Consider the following 20,028-nt stretch of genomic DNA (forward strand, 5'->3'; position numbering starts at 1 on the left):
GTCACAAGAATCTGTCTGACATCTCAAACTACATACTATGGCACAAAGACAGTTACATATTGAGGAAAGAGACCAGAGGAACCTTACCCCTTTTCGTTTATTTTTTAAACTTATCCAACTTCCCTTCACTTTCATGTTCACTACTAAGAGTGTGCATCTCAAGTCTATTTCTTTTTCTTTTCTTTTCTTTTTTTTTTTTTTTTGAGGATTTGAGTCTCGCTTTCTGTCAGCTTCAGGCTGGGAGTGGCTGATCTCAACTCACTGTAGCTCCGCCTCCTCGGTTTATGCCATTCTCCTGCCTCAGCCTCCCGGTAGTTGGGACTAGGCGCCTACCGGGCCTCGGCTAGTTTTTGTATTTCTTGCAGAGACGGGTTTCACCGTGTTAGCCAGGATGGTCTCTCGACCGCGATTCCTCGTGGATCCGCCCGCCTCGGCCTCCCAAAGTGCTGGGATTACAGGCTTGAGCCACCCGCCTCGCTTTTTTTTTTTTTGAGATAGAGTCTTACTCTGTCACCCAGGCTAGAGTACGGTGGCGTGATTTCAGTTCACTGCAACCTCTACCTCCTGGGTTCAAGCAATTCTCCTGCCTCAGCCTACCGAGTAGCTGGGATTACAGGTGCAAACCACCATGCCTGGCTAATTTCATGTATTTGGTGGAGATGGGGTTTCACCATATTGGTCAGGCTGGTCTCGAATTCATGACCTCAGTTGAGCCACCCACCTCAGCCTTCCAAACTGTTGGAATTACAGGCATGAGCCATCACACCCAACCTCAAGTCTATTTCATCAGCAGGCCCTGTAAGTCTTGGAATTTCTTGTAAAAGAAAATTCCCTAACATGAACTTTAAAGTCTAAAAAGACACTAAAACTGTCCCTGTGAAGTTTCTTCTAATGAGATCTTAACCTCCAGCTCTACTTTTGCCTGTCAGAAGTTCATCTGCCATTCTGATTTTCTGTACTGATGCTCATTTATTTTGGGGGGTGTTGTGGAATGGTTGGGAAAGCTGACCACAAACAATGGAGTTAGATCCCCAGCTAAGAAAAACACCTGTGTGCATTAAGTCAGGAAAATGTCTATAACGCTAGGTCAGAGATGGGGCTTCCAATGTTAGAATGGCGTAGAGAAGAAACTTTGAAGTTCAAGGTTTCTTTATACAGTAATAGTCTATCACTAAAGTTCAGGTACAGGATTTTGTGACTCTCCTTCCCAATGATAAGAATGTAGAATTATTATTTTTAAATATAAAATGGCAATTTGATCAATGTTGCTTTAGTGCTATGAAGGAATGAATTCATAGAATTCATTCTTACTGATGAAGGGATTATTCATCATTACTGATAAGATCAAATTCAGAGAGGCCACCAGTAAATAATACAATAGAAGGAAGACAACGAAAGGTGTGATTTAAAACATTTGATAAGGGTTGGGTGTGGTGGCTCACACCTGTAATCCCAGCACTTTGGGAGGCCGAGTCAGGAGGATCGCTTGAGCTTGGGAGGTTGAGGCTGCAGGGAGCTGTGATGATGCCACTGCACTCCAGCCTGGGCAACAGAGCAAGACCTTGTCTCAAAAATGAAATAACAACAAAACCACTTGACAAGGAAAAGACTGGCATCGCCAAGAAGATAAAATCTATAAGCAATACATATTTCACTATGAAATCCTGATGATGATTTTATTAATGAATGTTCTGTAGCCATGTGACATTTAAAAAAATCTGTTCCGATGTTTTGGGATGTATTTATTTCCCATAATCTCAAACTGTCTTGCACCTTGTCTCTCAGCTCCAGTATAAAGAGCAAAACTACAAAGCCACTCCGGTAAGCATGACCCCGGAGATGGAGAGAGTGAGGCGAAACCAGGAGCAGCTGAGTGCGGCAAGTTGTTTCTGTTTCCTTTTATATTTTCTCAAACATAACATATTTTTATTTAAAAATATGCACTTTGGAAGACCATTATCCTTAGCAAACTAACACAGGAACAGAAAACCAAATACTGCATAATAACGAGAGCTTAATGATGAGAACACATGGACACACAGAGGGAAATAACAGACACCAGGGCCTGCTGGAGGGGAGAGGGTGGGAGGTGGCAGAGGATCCGGAAAAGTAACTTTTGAATATTGGGCTTAATGCCGGGATGATGAAGTCATCTGTACCACAAACTCCTATAACACAGGTTCACCTGTGTAGCAAACCTGCACATGTACCCCTGAACTTAAAAGTTTTTAAAAAATAATGAATTTGAGCAACATGCAATTATATGGATGAATAATATCATTATAATATGAAAAAGTGAATATGTCCATATAGCATTAACTCTTCTGTAAAGTTTAACAACTGCAATAATAATGATGATGATAAAGGGCATATCTCCAGATTTAATAAAATATCTAAAAATTTAAAAAGGAAAAGCTTTACAGCCTCTGCATTTTTGGATGTTCCTTTTCACATTTCCATGTTGAAGGGCATGAACTGTGTGTCCAGAAAAGTTGGGACTGTGTTGCTGTACCTTAGCTGTGTTTGCTTATTCAAGAGATCTTCATTAAGTACCCAGATTGACTGGGCATTGTCCTGGTCACCCAGACACAAAGACGGATAAGACCCACTTTCTATCCTCAAGGACCTCATAGTTCAGTTGGCAAATCTCTTAAAAAAAATGCAGTTAATGGAGAATACTGGATCTGATGTCAATATGAAAAGAAAAAAAAAGTATGTATTGGAACAGGGCAAAAGAAGACCTGGTTTGACTGGCATTCTAAGACATAGTATCAAGTCAAAGAGCCTTATAAATGGAAAATATTTTTCAATCATTCAATAGTCTATTGTGAATAAGGCAAAAGTAGTTAACAAGGTACCTCTACTCTGTGCTGGGCCCTGTGCTAACGTTCTATGTAAACCCATGAGGTCAGCACTGTTTGTTTCTCTGGTTGGTAGATGTGGGAAACTGAGTCTTGGGCAGGTCAGAGGACATGCTGGTCTCCTCCCCAGCCCCCCACCCAGCTAGTAAGGGCAGAGCTGAAATTGGAACATATTGTTGAACTTTCACCAATACAAACAAAAGCCTTCTTTTTCCAAGACAGATGTTTTTGAAAGACTTTAAAATGTAAGAGCAAGTTCTCCTGGGTTGAGATAATTAGGTTCAACACTATTTATCCTTATATTATCCCTGGGAGGTGGTAGGAGTCAGAGAGCTTTAGCTTCTATTGAAGGGGAAGCCCCAGGGTCAGAAGACAGTAAAAAGCCTTCTAGGCTGACAGGGAATAGACTTCACAAGAGTTCTCTCGTAAGGACTTCATTCTGGCGTTTCTTTTAAAGCGCGTTCCCTTATGATTCCATTACTTTTATTTGTGGAATTTATGGTTAATTTTCATATTGAAGAGGAAAGCATTTATTGAAGACATATTTAAACAGTACCACCAACAACTTGTGCCTGCTAAATCAGACCCATTGGAATGTGGGTGTATATGTAAGTGTGAAGGTTGATGTAATCAACTATGGAAAAAAATGTGTAAAAAGATGGTGTTAATTTTGAGCCTCGTCCTCTGTGATATTTCAGTGGAGCCCATTCTGCTATCTGTTAAAGTTCTTATTTATCCTCTTTAGGTAAAATATAAGGGAGAACTTCAACGGGGAACTGCAATTTCTGATCCACCAGAGCTGAAGAGGGCAAAAGAAAACCAGAAAAACATCAGCAATGTGTGGTCATTTTAGTAACTTTTTTCTTACACTATCAAATGTATTGTCCACGTGTGAACGAAGGGATTGTATTTACAGAGTTTTCATAACCTTGAGTGATATCCTGTTCTCATTTACTAACAACTTATTTGAAAGATTTCAGGGACTTTGGTAATGTGGGTACAGTCAGGTGTTCCCCACCTCAGGGCTCCCAGTGACTCACTAGGATGACTTTTTTCTTTTTGTTTTTTTGAGATAGGGTCTTGCTCTGTCACCCAGGCTGGAGTGCAGTGGCACAATCTTGACTCACTGCAACCTTTGCCTTCTGGGTTCAAGTGATCCTCCCACCTCAGCCTCCCAAGTAGCTGGGACTACAGGCACATGCTGCCACACCTGGCTAATTTTTGTATTTTTTGTAGAGACGGGGTTTGGGCTGGTCTTAAACTCCTTAGCTCATGCCATCCGCCCGCCTTGGCCTCCCAAAGTGCTGGGATTATAGGTGTGTGCCACCAGGCCAGGGTGACTTTTTTTTTGACAGGTTGTTGTGTATCCCTTCTATCTTGCCATCTAGCTGATGGGTGCTCTGGTCCCCTCAAGGCCCACAGTTGTAGCTTCTGGCATCCTGGCCCTACAAACATTTTCCCTCCCTTTTCTACCTGCACGTGTTCCTGTTCTTGTGCTTCCCCTCCGAGCCCCACTTTCCACTCCTCACAATTATGGCTCCGTTTTTGGGCAATGTCTAGGAAGAAATGATAATGTGTGCATGGCTGAATAGGTTATGTGGGGCAGGATCGTTTTGGGGGCACTTAATAAGGGGCTGGCAGTTTTTACCTGGACACCAACTTGTGGCCTGCTCCAATTCCCTGTTGTTGAAATAATTCACGGATGCAGTTCAAGAAGAAAGTCCTCTTTTAAAGTCATTAACATATAGATTGGGTTCTTTGGAAGAGGAAACTTGGAAATCTATTACGTTCAAAGAAATCTTTTATTCTTCACACCTTTAAAGTCATTTAACCAGTTTATAATGCAAAGGCAGGTGATTGATACTTTTCCCAACAACTATATTTTAGAGAAGTAGACGCTCATCTTTCCCCCATATATTTAGAGTCATGCTTGATGTGACTCCATTACTCTCAAAAAGGAACATGGTTATTGAGACAAGGAATGGACCAGTGAGAAGCATGCTGGGTTTTTTAAGGATGCCCACAGTCACCTATTTAAACACATCTTTACAAAAATTCTGCCGCAGTTAATTCCTAAGAAACCACTACCATATAGTACCAGTCTATGGTGACTACCTTTAAGTAATATCCATGAAGACATTTGTTCTCGTTTCCTTTTGTGATTAAATATTTATTACAACTTTACGGATGGTATGCCTATGTATTTGAGTACATTCACAGTGATTTGGACACATGTACTCTCTTCTGGGATGAAATGAAATAGATTGATTTAAGATGCCAGCATTTTAAATACAACTCAACCTCTGAAAATACTTTTTGTAGTTTCCTACAAAACTTCCTTGGCTAACTCATTAAAATAAATACTATGAGCCAGGCACGGTGGCTCAGGATTGTCGTCCCAGCACTTTGAGAGGCTGAGGTGGGTGGATCACTTGAGCCCAGGAGTTTCAGATCAGCTTGGACAACATGGCAAAACTCAATCTCTACAAAAATACAAAAATTAGCCAGGCATGGTGGCACATGCCTGTAATCCTGGCTACCTGGGAGGCTGAGGTGGGAGGATTGCCTGAGCCTGGGAGGTCGAGGCCGTGGTGAGCAGAGATTGTACCACTGCATTTCAGCCTGGGTGACAGAGCAAGACCCTGTCTTAAATAAATAAATAAGCCTCTTAGTTGAATTGATTCATAGTATTCTATTTTTTGTTCTCTGAAATGATAGATTTATTACAAAGGTCATCTGGGAAGAGCTACTGCTTTAAGTGTAACTCCTGAAATGGAAAGAGTGAAGAAGAATCAAGAAAATATTAGCTCGGCAAGTGGTTTTCTTCATTTTAGACTATCACAAAGAATGTCTTTTATTATTTACTTGTGGTCCTCTTTTGCTTGTGAAAATAAACCTTATTTTCAAGAAACATTTGTGATACATCCAATAAGTACACGTGTTATTTCAGATGACTTCCAAAAGCTGCCACTGCAAACATTTACATTATCTTGCAACTCTTTATTTCCAGATGTGACCAACAGTTACGTTCAAAGCTTACTTTATAATTATATTCATTTAAACAACGATTCATGCTGTTTTAGCCATGTCTTTGAAAGTGATAAAGCCTTTGATGTGTGCATTAAATAACTGTCATTTTACTGAAATATTTCATTGAACATGGATTGTTAAATGCTGTCTGCAAAACAAAATAGGAGATGAATCATTACTCCCACTAAAGACTTACAGAAAATAATCCTTAAATACAATTAATGTGGAATTCAGTTGCTCACCAAAGTCCAGTGGTGCACATTAGTATCTTATTTGAATATTGTGCTTCCTCGTAGTGAAGATCAGGGCTTCAATTCCAAATTGTCCATAATGCCCTCAGGTCCACAATAAGCAGTATCCAAATCTTACACCTAATCAGTTTCATCAATGGCAGTGTTCTGATGGGCAGCTGTCAAGAACACCGGCCCTTTTCTTAGCACACCCTAAATAGCTGTTTGCCTGAGAATCAGCGTTTAGGCTTTGCAATTTACAGCTTCCTAGTAGCATTTCTGTCCACTTGATTTCTGTCCACATAAATTACCTTTAAGTTGTGGCTGCTTAGAAGAACAACTAGATTTGTTCCTCGTTGTTTCTTATTACCTAAGCAGAAAAAAAAATAAAAAGAAATAGAGAGTAGGTTGTATGCATTTTTCAACACTCTTATGGTAGAAAATGGGGAAATTCAGAAACAAAATAACTTTGGGTTCTATTTAATAGTTTTGGATTTTCTCTGTTTAACTTAAATATGGTAACCAGTTTGTGTGTGTGTGTGTGTGTGTGTGTGTGTTTGAGACACAGTCTCTGTTGCCCAGGCTGGAGTGCAGTAGCACAATCATAGCTCATTGCAGCTTTGAATTCCTGGGCTCAAGTAGCTGTCATGTCTTAACCTGTCACATAGCTGGAACTACAGGCACATGCCCAGCTAATTTTTTTTTTTTTTTTAATTTTTACCTATAGAGATGGGCGGGGGCAGGGGTGGGGTCTCACTATGTTGTCCAGCCTGGTCTCAAACCCCAGGCCTCAAGTAATCCTCCCACCTTAGCTTTCCAAGGTGCTGTGATTACAGGCATGAGCCACCGGGCCTGCCAGATTTACACACTAGATAGTTAGTTACTATTGGTCATTCACACATTTGTTTTCAGTTGATAGCTTTAGGTCATTTTGCAGTAGGCAGTGGAGGAGATCTTTGAAAATTTTAGGTTGCTATTCTAGAACAAAATTTAATTCACTGAAAAAGTTATCTGGAAAATAATTTCATGTATGTTGCATATGGTTTCACTCATTCGTAAAGCTTAAAAAAGTGATGTCATGTGTTTTCTTATCATTGTCTTATGTCTGCTGTTTACTTTGCAGGTAAAATATACCCAGGACCGTAAACAGATGAAAGGTAGACCAAGTCTGATTTTAGATACACCTGCTATGAGACATGTTAAAGAAGCACAAAATCATATTTCAATGGTAGGGTTCAACCAAATCATTCTTAAAACATGCTAAGGAATGGCCGGGTCCAGTGCACGGATGGCATTACTTCACTATTAATCTGATAACTAACAAAGCATGGAAACATGGCTGGCTTGTCTTTTAGGGGAGGGGCATTTCTAATCACACTGAAATGTAATGGAAATATTTAGTTTAATAAAATGATTTTTCTCAGTGACTTTTTCTGGTGTGTCTTTATTTCTAACGTGACTAGTATAAACTCATGGTGTGAAAGACATTCGTGTAGACTTCTTTCCAATTAATTCTAAGACAAAATTTGGTCTGTTTGCCTGTCATTAAGAATATTTTAAAAAGTGTATTTTTGAAAGTGTGTTTTTAAAAATGTGTGTTTTAAAAATGTTATCAGATGTAATTTACCTGCCATAAAGTTTGCCCATTAAAGTGTTCAATTCAGTGGTTTCTAGTATAATTTACAGTTATATAACTATCTCCTGGACCTAATTTCAGGACATGTATTTTGAGGTACAAGTTTTTGTAATTATATTAAAAATGGTATATATCGTTACCTATAAAATTTTAAACTAATTTTAAATAATGCCATTTTCATGAATGATTGCCTGGAGAGAGATATCACTTTATTGGATATTGAAGGTTAAGAGATAGGAAATTTAATTTATACTTAAATTAGTATATTTTAGGAAGTAACCAAGATTTGAGATTATGTATTTTTTACAACCTTTCACTAATAATATAGTTTTACATATAATTTAAAATAGATATGAGCTATAATGATGAAAAGCTTTGTGAAAATATCAGCACTTGGTGTCTGATGCTAAGAAACTGAAGTTCCAGACTTTAGTTTTGGAATATTTGGAAAAGATACATATGTGTAGACAATCTGCATGCAGTCAGTGCAGTGTACACCTGTCCTTTAATCAAAATGTTGTGAAAGAGGTACCTATCAGCAAAATTCAGTATGTTGATTTTTCCTTTTTCAGGTAAAATACCATGAAGATTTTGAAAAAACAAAGGGGAGAGGCTTTACTCCTGTCGTGGACGATCCGGTGACAGAGAGAGTGAGGAAGAACACCCAGGTGGTCAGCGATGCTGCCTATAAAGGGGTCCACCCTCACATCGTGGAGATGGACAGGAGACCTGGAATCATTGTTGGTAAGCTGATGGCCTTTCTCGGCAGGTGTGTGTGGTCGAAAAGATCGTGTTTGCTCTAGCTTCAGAACTACCCTCTTTAGTCATCTGACTCCTCATTACATGCTGGGTGTGGTACCAATTTAAAACGGACCGCAGGTAAAGTAGTGTTTTTGTACGATGTGTAATGGGATTTCTGGCTTTCACCTGGTATCATTTCAAGTCTTTTCTATTATTGGAAGCTCTGTCTTTAATACCTTGCTAGTGTTAAGAATGTTCCTCCTTGTTAAGCAAAGAAGCAGAGATACGAGTGATCACAATGGTTGAACAATTATTTTGTTTTTCTTCAGCCCATGTGCTTGGTCAATGTGTTGTTCTGTTGACATCATGTGCATGAGTGGCAGAAATAACCATATTGCATTTAGGTCCTTTGATCACAAACAGACATGCCAGGGGTGTTCTGATGGTATTCCATAGTAGTAATAGCGCTATGGATAAGTAAATATAAATACTGATCTATAAATAGTAAAAATACTATTTCTGGACTGGAGTAGTTGAGAGCCATCTGAAAGTCTTGCAATTAAGAGAGCAAACTTTTATTCCTGCTCTCTGTTTCTTAGAGTCAAGGGAAATCCTAGAAGGATATTTGTTGAATGGTGGCTGAGATACCAGAAAAGAGCATACTGAAGTATAAGGCAGGGCTAGGAAGGATGGTTATTGATTTTTCAATCTGTGTGAACATTTCAAAACTATTGTCTCCTTCAGAGCAGTTAACCTCTGAATTATGTAGTACAGTTATACAACTTAAAGAATATTTTTGGTATATGCCTCTCAGTAATATCAGTGTTTTCTTTATCTTCAAAAGTAGGAGCTTATTTTTTGGTACTAGTGAAAGGCCATAGAGGTAAGTTATGCGGGGAAAGTGTAAATTTGACAGGGTAAACCAGTGTAGTAAAGTCAGAGCACTAAGTAACTTCGATGATTATACTAAAGTGACTCTGAAAGTATTTTCCGAAGAAGGATTCCAAACATGTTTGTAGGCAATTGATAGCTTTGCTGATCTGCCAGAGTTGATTACTTAAAAGGATCACATTAAGTTGGATGGATGGGTTGTGATGTTTTCATTAAATGTGACACCAAATTAGAGTTTCATTGCTTTGTGCTAAGCGGATGGAACTATCTTAAGGGATAGTGCTGGGGTTCTGATTTATCTCACTTAGGGTGGAACTGCTCAAGTCTGTACAGCTTACTCCCAGGCCCTGCACACATCAGAGGTCAGGAATGATGGTGATGTTGTTGCTAAAAACCATGAAAATGTCTAGACCGTGGGCTTTCAGAATTCAGTACTCAAAACCATTGAGGTTGAAATTATGATTGTTTTATAAAATATAAGATGTGTAACTCTAAGTTATTTACTTACTTGGCAATCCGGAAGTCAGTTTATTTATTCTTATTGGGAAGAACTGTTTTCCATTGAGATTTCCATAATTGGCCAACATTAAACTTTCCAATGAGCCATCTTCTGTATCAGGCATGAAAATACACGTTTAGAGATTTTCTGAGGAATTCAGGTTAAGCCAATTTGTGCTGCTTCTATTTTTGTTGGAGGCTCTGCTACTTCTCACGAGTTGTGTAAACTTGGCCAAGCTACTCAATTTCTCTGTGCCTCAGTTTCCTCATCTACAAAATGAGGATGGTATGTATGAAACTTAAATTAATTAGGTGTCAAATGAGAATAGTGCCTGGCATATGGTCAGCACTACATAATATTAATTAAAAACGGACAAGCAAATTTCCAGTTCCATTTTACAAATTAATTGTTTTTGCTCTAGCTCCATTTCTGCCATATGTCTGTAACTAGGTTTTTATTTTCCAGTTGTTGGTACAGCTGTAAGTAAACAGCTTATTTTAGAATCTGATGCCCTTTTGTTGGAGAGACTGATGAATTCAGAAGTTATTGAAATACGAGGAGAACAAAGTGGTTTGCACAGTCTGATCACTGACTATAGCAGGGGTCCATTGACAGCAGGAAGCTGATATTATTTCTTTTTTCATTCATCGTATTTCCTTGCTGTGTGCCTTGCTTATAACACTTTTTAAATAAGTGTATCTTATTAGATACACTTAGCTTGCACTCGCAGACTCAGAATGAAAACTAGACTTGCCACCACTCCACATTTTAAATATTTATTTCTGTTATAGGAAGGGAAGTTTTTCTGTTTTGTTTTGTTTTTTAAACATAAACTTCTCAATTGTTTCCTATGAATTACTCACATGTCCTGAATCAGAAGCTATAATCAAACATTTTGCTTGTTTCAGCCTGTGGAGAGCAAGAGCGATTGGGGATTTGGGGGTGCTGTGGGGGATGCATATAGCTGCCCCATGTGCTCCTGTGTACCTGTGACGGGTCACAGGTACTTCAGCAAGGTCTGGCAGGGCAGCTCAGTGGATAGAGCAGGCTACTTCAATCTGATTACAAAGATTTCTTAACAGATGCTTGTGAAAGCAAGTATTTTTTCATCCTCTTCTGAAGTCAGCAGCACTGTGAGTTTGTCTATTACATGTTTGCTTTTTATATCTACTCCTTTGCAGACTTTGTCTTGACTCTTTTGGGGACTGGCTTTTTTTTTTTTTTAATTCCTTCTTGATGAATGTTGATTTCTTCCTTTTGACAAAAGACCTCAAAGTTTGGCGCACAGATCCTGGCTCCGTCTTCGACCTCGATCCCCTGGAAGACAATATTCAGTCTAGAAGCCTACATATGCTGTCTGGTATTGCTCACTTTTGGTTTTGTCCCAACATTGAAACCACTATGAACTGTAGAGGTTCATTATACTGTGTAATGTAAATTTTAAAGCTGAGAATTTGGCAAACCAAAAAAATACTATGCTACTTTTAAATACAATTAATCATTTACGAAAAGAAAGCTTACAAAAAGACTTTTTGATATATCTTAATTAGTCTGTCCTAGATTCATTTAAATAAGCTTTTTATTAGTAAGAATGCTTTTATAGAATTTCTGGGTTTACAAATACAGTTATTTGGATTTCATCAAACTGCTGAGACAAAAGGAGATTTGTTTCATGAAATACATTGTTATAATTTTTTAAAGGTAGGTTTAAGGAATGATATATAGAACAGTAGAAAGGTTTTCTATAGGGCATCAGAAATGTCTTAAAAGAAATTTTCAAGTATCTTTAAAATTTTCTTTGACATTTTATGTAATATAAAATGAATAGTTTACATAGGAAGCATAGTTAGCTTTTAACTTAGATTGCAAGTTCATAATTAAAGGCAAAAAAATGAATAGTTGGGGTATGAATGATAGCTTGATTTGACATTTCAAATTTTCTCTGACAGTTATACAGTTATGTTAAACAATAGATAGCTATGTGATTTAGATCTTGCTCTAAACCCTGATTTCTACTCTATATTTAATTGTTGATGTGAATAGAATTGAATACCCGAGGCAAAGTAGGAATTCTAGTACTTTTATAGTCAATTTCATTCATATAGTTAGCCAAACAGTGTCACTTGATTTTCTAAAAATAAAGAAAAGGCAACAAATACTCTATACCTGGTGACAGTTTAAAGGAATTTTTAAAACCAGGCTTTACGATTAACAAAAATTTATTAGTTTACCAGTGTTTCTTAATCCTTATCAATTTCCTATCCCTTACCTGTCCTTTAAAATTGAGACTTAAAGAAGCATAAAATGACGGTTAAGTCCCTCATGTAGTTGATGCAATGCATGCTGAAGTTTGGGAATAGGTGCCTAGAGCTGAGATTTTGAGTTATTCTTTACTAAGAGATTGTTTTTCTTCTCTGTTAAGCTTTTAAGTAATTTTTTTGTTGATTTTGTTTTTCGAGTCACTTAATCACACGTGTAAATATTTTCCCTCCAATATAGAAAAGGCGAGTCACTGTAGGCGACATTGGTCTCGATCCCATTCCAGCAGTACTTTCGGTACAGGTCTCGGAGACGACAGGTCAGAAATCTCAGAGATTTACCCTAGCTTTTCATGCTTCAGTGAGGTAACAAGACCGTCTGATGAAGGAGGTATCAAACATCCACCGCTTACAAAGAAGATCGATTCATTTTTTAAGTGTGTCACAAGAGTGTCTTTAACATTCTTTTCACCTTTGCATGAACATCTAGCCTGGCTGTGTTTGAGAATTTAAAATTAAATTCAGAAAGTTAATAGTCCTTTTGTTTTTTTAAAGAAAAAACCCTACTAATTTGCATTTTTGCATGTTATTTTTCCCGCTGTCTTACTTCGCTATTATCACAGCAATGGATTTGTAATGACAAAAGGGTCTTGAGATTTGCTACTTGAGTCTGTTTCACAGGAGTTGTATGTGATAAATATATACACTACACAGTCAAAGCAGAAACTTGAGTTCTGCATAGTTTGTGTCTGATTTCCATTAAGAAAAAAAATCAATCTTACAGTAATATTGGGGTGCCTAAGAGGTTACAATGAATGTGTATATGTTTAAATATTAATGTAAACTTGCAGAGTTAGATCTCGCCAAAAGAAATTGGGCATAATACTTGGGAGATGAGAGGGTTTTGTTTTGTTTTGTTTTGTTTTTTAATGAGAAACACTATTGATTGTTAATCATCTTCTCTCCATTTTATATACCTACTCTTTTCCTGTATCTTCTGTTTCTGCATCCAGGCTGATGGATTAAGCCTAGAACTTCAATGAATTTCTTTAGGATGTTAAACTAATTTTACTTATAAAGCTGTTTTTAAAGGTTAAGACTAAAATGTTTCCTCACCTCATTGCAGTTATATTTTAGTACAGCAAGGAGGGGGAAAGGACTGAAGCATATGAGAACAAAAACAATACCGAATTTCCCTTTCAACTCAAAGGTCATATTGTTGAAATCTCAAAGGCAGGACATTTTGAGATTGAGCAACTTAAAACCTTGGTGGTGCGACTGAGGCAATGATGAAGCTGTGAAAGATTTTGTAACTCTATAATTGTTTTTTTGCACTCATTACAATGAAACACTAATGAGAATGCCATTTATTATATTCTATACATCTTGAATTATAAATCTGGACTAGCTTTACTTTGGTACAAATTTACTAAAAGTCTCCTTTCTGCGTAGCTAATGAAATAATTATAAACTAGTTGTTTTATTGTAGGTAAAATATACATGAGAAGATCTCCCCTTTTTGTGTCTGTCTGAATTGCTAAAGAAGGGTTCAGTAACTTCCTGATTACTTTTTTGATACAGTCTTGCTCTGTTGCCCAGGCTGGAGTGCAGTGGTACAATCTCAGCTCACTGCAACCTTCACCTCCTGGGTTCAAGTGATTCTTGTGTCTCAGTCTCCCGAGTAGATGGGTCTACAGGTGTGTGCTACCACACCTAGCTAACTTTTGTATTTTTTATAGAGACGGGGGTTTCACAATGTTGTCCATGCTGGTCTGGAACTCCTGACCTCAAGTGATCCGCCCGCCTCGGCCTCCCAAGTGCTGGGATTACAGGTGTGAGCCACCATGCCCAACCTCTGATTGCTTTTTTTTGGACATGGGGTCACTGATTTTTCCCCTCAGTGTCCTTCCTGGTTCTGTAAATGCAAAATAATATTGATATTTAAAGAGATAAATAAAACCCAAAGCAAATACAAGAACTAATGTTGATCAACCTTATTTAATGTTACTCAGTTCAGCATAGTGGAATTAATATCTCTCCCAAAGGCAACGTACCAGAGAGTCTTTGTTTCATGAATGACCCTTTACTTCACGTCTGTCTCCCCAGCACATCATTCATTCATTTAGTCACCAAATGTTTACTGAGTGCTGTTTGTACACCGGCCAAGAGCTTAGATCTGGCAGTGCACACAGCAGTGAGCAAAAGAAACATACATCCGCTGTAAGTGGCTTAGAGGCTGGTGGGGGGACCTTGACATTTAGCAGACACTTACACAAGTAATACATAATGATGAGCAGAATCAGGCCTGTGAGGAGGAGGAATAAGGGCTACAATAACAGGGCAGCTGCATCTGGCCTTGATGTCAGGGGAGCCTTCCTTGGGGAGGGGATGTTTGAGTAGAGATGTCAATGCTGATGGACGTTAATGAGGCTGTGGGGCTTTGAGAGAAAAATGTTTCTGATAGGACAGAGCATGCAATATCTGATTGGATAGAAGCATGCATTGGATAGGACAAAACATTGAGATGTTCAAATGGAAGCATCACATACACAGTTAGAGTTTAGAAGAGGAGGCTGCACTGGAGGTCAGTTTGGAAATCATCATCCAAGTCTATGATTTAGGTCCTGAATGGATCTGTGTAGAGATCAGGAATTCAGAGGCCCTCTGCTTGGATGCCTCTACTCCCTGTGCAGCAGCAGACCACACCCACCTCACTTATCTCTTTTCATTCTCTTCTCCAAGGCTGTAAAAACCTGCTGCTGTTAATCACCTTTTTCTTCTCGAGCCCACATTCCTTCTCTTTTCTAATTATTTCTAGCAGGAGGACCCTATCCTAAGCCAAAATGAATGAGAAAATGTCTCATTGGAAGAAGGTATAGGCAAATATTCTTGCATTTATGCTAGAATTTGAGTAAGAGTAACACACTTATAATCATATTTTTTTACAAGGGGGAATTTCGTACTCCTTCAAAGATGTGGGGAGATTTTGGACAGCAGCGATGACTCAGTGACTCAAATAATGCCTTGTAAGAAAACGTTGACTCTTTTTTTTTTTTTTTTTTTTTTTTTGAGACAGAGTCTCACTGTGTCACTCAGGCTGGAGTGCAGTAACGCGGTCTGGGCTCACTGCAACCTCTGCCTTCCAGGTTCAAGTGATTCTCCTGCCTAAGCCTCCTGAGTAGCTGGGAATGCAGGTGCATGCCACCACACTTGTCTAATTTTTGTATTTTAAGTAGAGAGGGGGTTTCGCCGTGTTGACCAGGTTGGTCTTGAACTCCTGACCTCAAGTGACCCACTTGCCTCAGCCTCCCAAAATGCCGGGATTATAGACGTGAGCCACTGTGCCTGGCCAAAAGGTTGACTCTTTGGAGTCATTTATAAATTTCTGTTGTTCTCAGTCCCCTGTTTTGAGGCCAAGATGCTCTGTCTTTAGGGACATTTCCTATTTTAAAAAATAGATACTGAGGTATGAAGCAAAAGTGATGATGTACCAATAAGTTGTGTAACATAAACACAAGTGACAGTATGCCCACAAAAGAGCCGTATGAATTTGAAAAGATTTTAGGATACGTCGGAATATGCTAATTTAATTTAAGTGAAGCAAAGCACATTCTACCAGTTGGTACCTGATGTCTGTATTCAAATGATTAGTGACATAGATCAAACCTTTTAAGTTCAATACCGCCTCTCTGCTTCCCCCTTCCCTGCAGAAATCTCCTTTTTGAGCTTCCCAGTTTGCTAAGTGTCAACTGCAGCTTTCCAGCTACTGAAGTCAAACCCTTTGGAGTCACCCCTGACTCTTGTCTTCCACTCACACCCCACATCCAGTTCATTGGCAAATCTTGTCAGCTGGACCATGACAAAAATATCCAGAATCTGAGTGCTTGGCCCCACCTCCATTGTTGCTACCCTTGTGTCAGCCACTGTCATCTCTCATTTGGACAATCATAGTTGCCTCCTGACTGGTTTGTCTGCTTCTGCTCTGGCCACACCACCTTCCAACCACGCCCTGCTCTAATCTGTTCTCCACCTGGCATCTGGAATGATCTTCTTGGAGCCCTGGTGACATCATGTCACTCTTCTACTATTTTATTCTGAATATAACCCAAATTTTCATCATTGTGTACAAGACCCATGTCCGATCTTGGGCCCTGGCCACTGCTCTGAACTAATTTTCTGCCATTCTGAGTACATCTATCCACTCTCACCATTTCCAGTTCCTTTGCTTTACTCAAACTTTCCAAGAATGCTTCCCCCAGGGCTTTGCACACACTGTTACCCCATCCTGGATTACTCCTGCCACCCCAGATATTTGCTTAGCTAAGTGCCATTTTTCTTTATGTTTCAGTGGGCCTGCAGCATATTCAACATTGGAGCCCAAGACTAATTCTGATTCACCCTCTCTTAAGTGGAACGGTGCTCGGTTAGTTTCTGCTAATGTTGAAATAAATCATCTTACAGCTAGAGGCCATAATGGTAGGGTTAGTCATGTGAACCCTTGTATGGTGATGAGGGTTGATAAAGCAAATGATCCACTTATCAAGAGAACTAACAGGAGGATGATTGCTAGGGGAACTTTGTATGGAATTGTTTGGGCTACTGCTTGAAGTGCTCTAATGAGTACATATTTTGGATTGAATGTCCAATGCTCAGGTGACTCCCTCTCTAACTACTAGAGAAAAAAGAGCACCCCTTTCCTGACCGTCTTTTTTCTCTGCATTTTTTCCTTCATAGCACCTGGTACCACTTCAGATATTATATATTGATTTATTTATTTGGCTCAGTCTGCAAGCCCAGCAAGATCAGAGATATTAGCTGTTTTGTTGACTGTTCTATCTCTGGCTCTTAGAATAAGCATTCAGCAACTATTTGGAGAGGGGATAAAATGGCCAAATGAATATTTTAAAAATGAGGACCACATGCATAAATATATGTAAGTATAATTATTTTTATAAAATAAAATTCTCTTTGGGAAGGCTTTCAAGAAGATTCTTACATTTTTGGTGATGTTTTGATATGTTTCGATGGCATTAAAGCATAGCTGAAAAAATACTCTGAAGTGGAAGCATTCTCAGTATTTTTTTTTTTTTTTCCTGGTACAGAAGGAAAGAAGTTTCCATGATTTCTCAGTGGCTTTGAAATTTAGGGTCCCCTTTGAAATGTGTGCTCTGCTGGGCTCTGGTGAGAAGGTGCTGATTGACTCTATAAAAAGTGGAGCGATGAAAATTGTTAGTGCTTTTAACAGTAACAGTCCATCATATGCATTTGTTTAAATTCTATCCTAGAAATTGAAACGAATTTTATAACAATACTAGTTAGGGGTAAGATGAAGAAAGGAAATGTTTATAAATATTTAGAAATGCTGTTTTTCTTCTGGATGTTGTTGATTCTTTTGAATTTATTTTATTTACTTTTAAAAATAAAATGTAGTTAAAATATTTTGGTTCAAGATCATCTTCCCAATACCACTGCTATAAGGGATTATTTTAAGGATTGATTTTTCTTTTTTAATGTTTCAATGGATAAATAATATTGTACATATGCATGAAGTTCCAAGGAATGTTTTGATATATATACCATATAGTAATCAGAATGTGGTAATTAGCATATTCATCATAAGGATTGATTTTCCTTTTTTAATGTTTCAATGGATAAATAATATTGTACATATATGCACAAGTTCCAAGGAATGTTTTTGATATATATACCATATAGTAATCAGAATGTGGTAATTAGCATATTCATCATCTTGAACATTTATCATTTCTTTGTATTGGGAACATTAAACATCCTTCTTCTAGCTATTTGAAACTACATAATATATTCTCGTTAACTATAGTCATCCTACAGTGCTATAGAACACTAGAATTTATTCCTCCTGTCTAGCTGTAATTTACATGATAAAATGTGTTATGTCCCAGAAGACAAATGTCCTTTCATATTTGGTTGTCTCCCTGCGGTCGGAGTGGGGTGTGTGGCAGTGGTGTCCTGTGGTGGCCGGAACCCTGAACTGGAGGACGAGACATTGGACTTAAGTCCCAATGCTCTCACAACTTGGTCTGGGTTATCAAAGAGGTCATTTAACCTTATTAGGCTTAAATTTTGCATCTGTGGTAAGAATGGCGCAGAACAAGAAGCAGATATTTTATATTTCCTCAGCTAAGTGGCCTAAATAAACTTTTTTTCTTTCTCTTCTTTCTATGTGTAAGAATGTGTTTATGTTCTGAAAGGGGTCTGTTTTACTTTATGAATTAAGTATTTGGGCAGTTATGAGAGTCACAGGTTTTGTTCCTTCTTTCGAGTTACAGGAAGTTCTGATTGTTAGGACAAAGGGTTGAACAATCAACTCATTTCGTTAAGGCAAAAGTACAAGGTTTTCACCATTCACATTTGGTTTTCATGGGCATTAATATGTGAGCCTTCTTCTTTCAGTTTTTGTCATCATTTTGGTTATCTGTTTCCCATGGTATTTTCCCATCTTACTTTGTTCAGTATTTTCTTTTCTTATATGATTATTTTGGACTTTCTTTACTTTTCAGTCTACTTCCCAATGTATTAAGTTACCAAAGCTTTTTCATTTTACATCTCTACTGTGTTACTTTGATTTAAGAACAGAGGTTTTTATTTAACCTTTACCCAATTTTGTTTTGATTCATGAATCGTATTACTTGAAATTATCTTCACTGCCTTTTGGTATTAGATTCGCTTAACTTATATTTTATTTGACACACAGCTCCTTTAGTGGAAAGGATCCTGATGATTTCAGCTTATTTCACTGGGAGGTTTCCTTTGATCTTTGTGTTTGCCTCTATTTCATTGCCTGCAATGTGTATCTGCTTTCCGGTATTACTTTGTGTTTCTTTGGTTTTCCTTGACATGCAGTTTTCTGGTATCGCAAATACTGGCGTGTGCTTGCAATGTCACCTGGTGTTTACCTGCCTCGATTTGAACTTGTGTTCAGTTTTGCTTCAGGTATGCTATGTGTTTCTGTTTTCCTCCGGAAAACATAAAAGGATATGGGAGTGTGATGGGGAATGAAAAACAGATGCACTTTTCAAAATAGACATTTTCAGCTTTCCAACCTCATGACCTTTCCCATTTTGCTGTGAGAGAATCCTGTGGGGATGCCCTAGTCCTGCCTTAACTGACTGAAAGTGAGTTTCGAATTTTGTGGCAGTTTAACCCACCCTCGCCAGGCTGTACTTCCAGCATTTCATCCCATGTAATATGTATTCAAGAGCTGCAAGAGATGCCTCAGTACATTCTGGAACTCTCAGTTTATTGTCCATAGCATTTTCAAGAGGGCAGTGCACCAATTGTGCAGCCAATTGCCCTGGTGTTTTACTGGTACCCATGAGTCCATCTGCTCAGTCACCAAACATTTATCTTGTATCTCGTATGTATGAGATACTGGGAACACAAAAATACAATAAACAGTTACTGTTTTCAGAGAACTCACATTCTGGTGGGTGAACCAGTTGCGTAAAACCATTGCGCTCAGGAAAACATTGTGGAGTATTGCATAGGGTTAGAAATAGCCAAGTAAAGGCCAGACATGGTAACTTATGCCTGTAATTCCAGCACTTTGGGAGGCCAAGACAAGCAGTTTACTTGAGGTCAGGAGTTCGAGACTAGCCTGGCCAACATGGCAAAAACTCTTCTCTACTAAAAATACAAAAATTACCTGGTTGTCATGGCAAGCACCTGTAATCACAGCTACTCAGGAGGCTAAGACATGAGAATTGCTTGAACCCAGGAGGTGGAGGTTGCACTGAGCTGAGATCACACCACTGCACTCCAACCTGGGTGACAGAGTAAGACCCTGTCTCAAAAATAAATAAATAAATAAATAAATAAATAAATAAATAAATAAAATAAAATA

General features: G+C 38.4%; 1 protein-coding gene across 9 annotated transcripts in view; it reads left to right on the top strand.

Moving 5' to 3' along the window:
- NEBL (nebulette) overlaps positions 1 to 20,028 on the top strand; it is a 390,871-nt gene that overhangs the window by 349,555 nt on the left and 21,288 nt on the right. For 7 of the 9 annotated variants that reach the window (XM_031652467.1, XM_017944508.3, XM_017944510.3 and 4 more), the window contains 7 exons: positions 1,786 to 1,878; positions 3,607 to 3,699; positions 5,580 to 5,672; positions 7,245 to 7,349; positions 8,330 to 8,501; positions 11,156 to 11,248; positions 12,388 to 12,537. In XM_031652467.1, coding sequence (XP_031508327.1) covers positions 1,786 to 1,878; positions 3,607 to 3,699; positions 5,580 to 5,672; positions 7,245 to 7,349; positions 8,330 to 8,501; positions 11,156 to 11,248; positions 12,388 to 12,537 — 799 coding nt within the window. The remainder of the gene's footprint in view (positions 1 to 1,785; positions 1,879 to 3,606; positions 3,700 to 5,579; positions 5,673 to 7,244; positions 7,350 to 8,329; positions 8,502 to 11,155; positions 11,249 to 12,387; positions 12,538 to 20,028) is intronic. The other 2 variants (XM_009214061.4, XM_017944512.3) reach the window with 2 other exon arrangements.

Source organism: Papio anubis, chromosome 11 (genome assembly GCF_008728515.1).
Source record: "Papio anubis isolate 15944 chromosome 11, Panubis1.0, whole genome shotgun sequence".
NCBI classification, from domain to species: domain Eukaryota; kingdom Metazoa; phylum Chordata; class Mammalia; order Primates; family Cercopithecidae; genus Papio; species Papio anubis.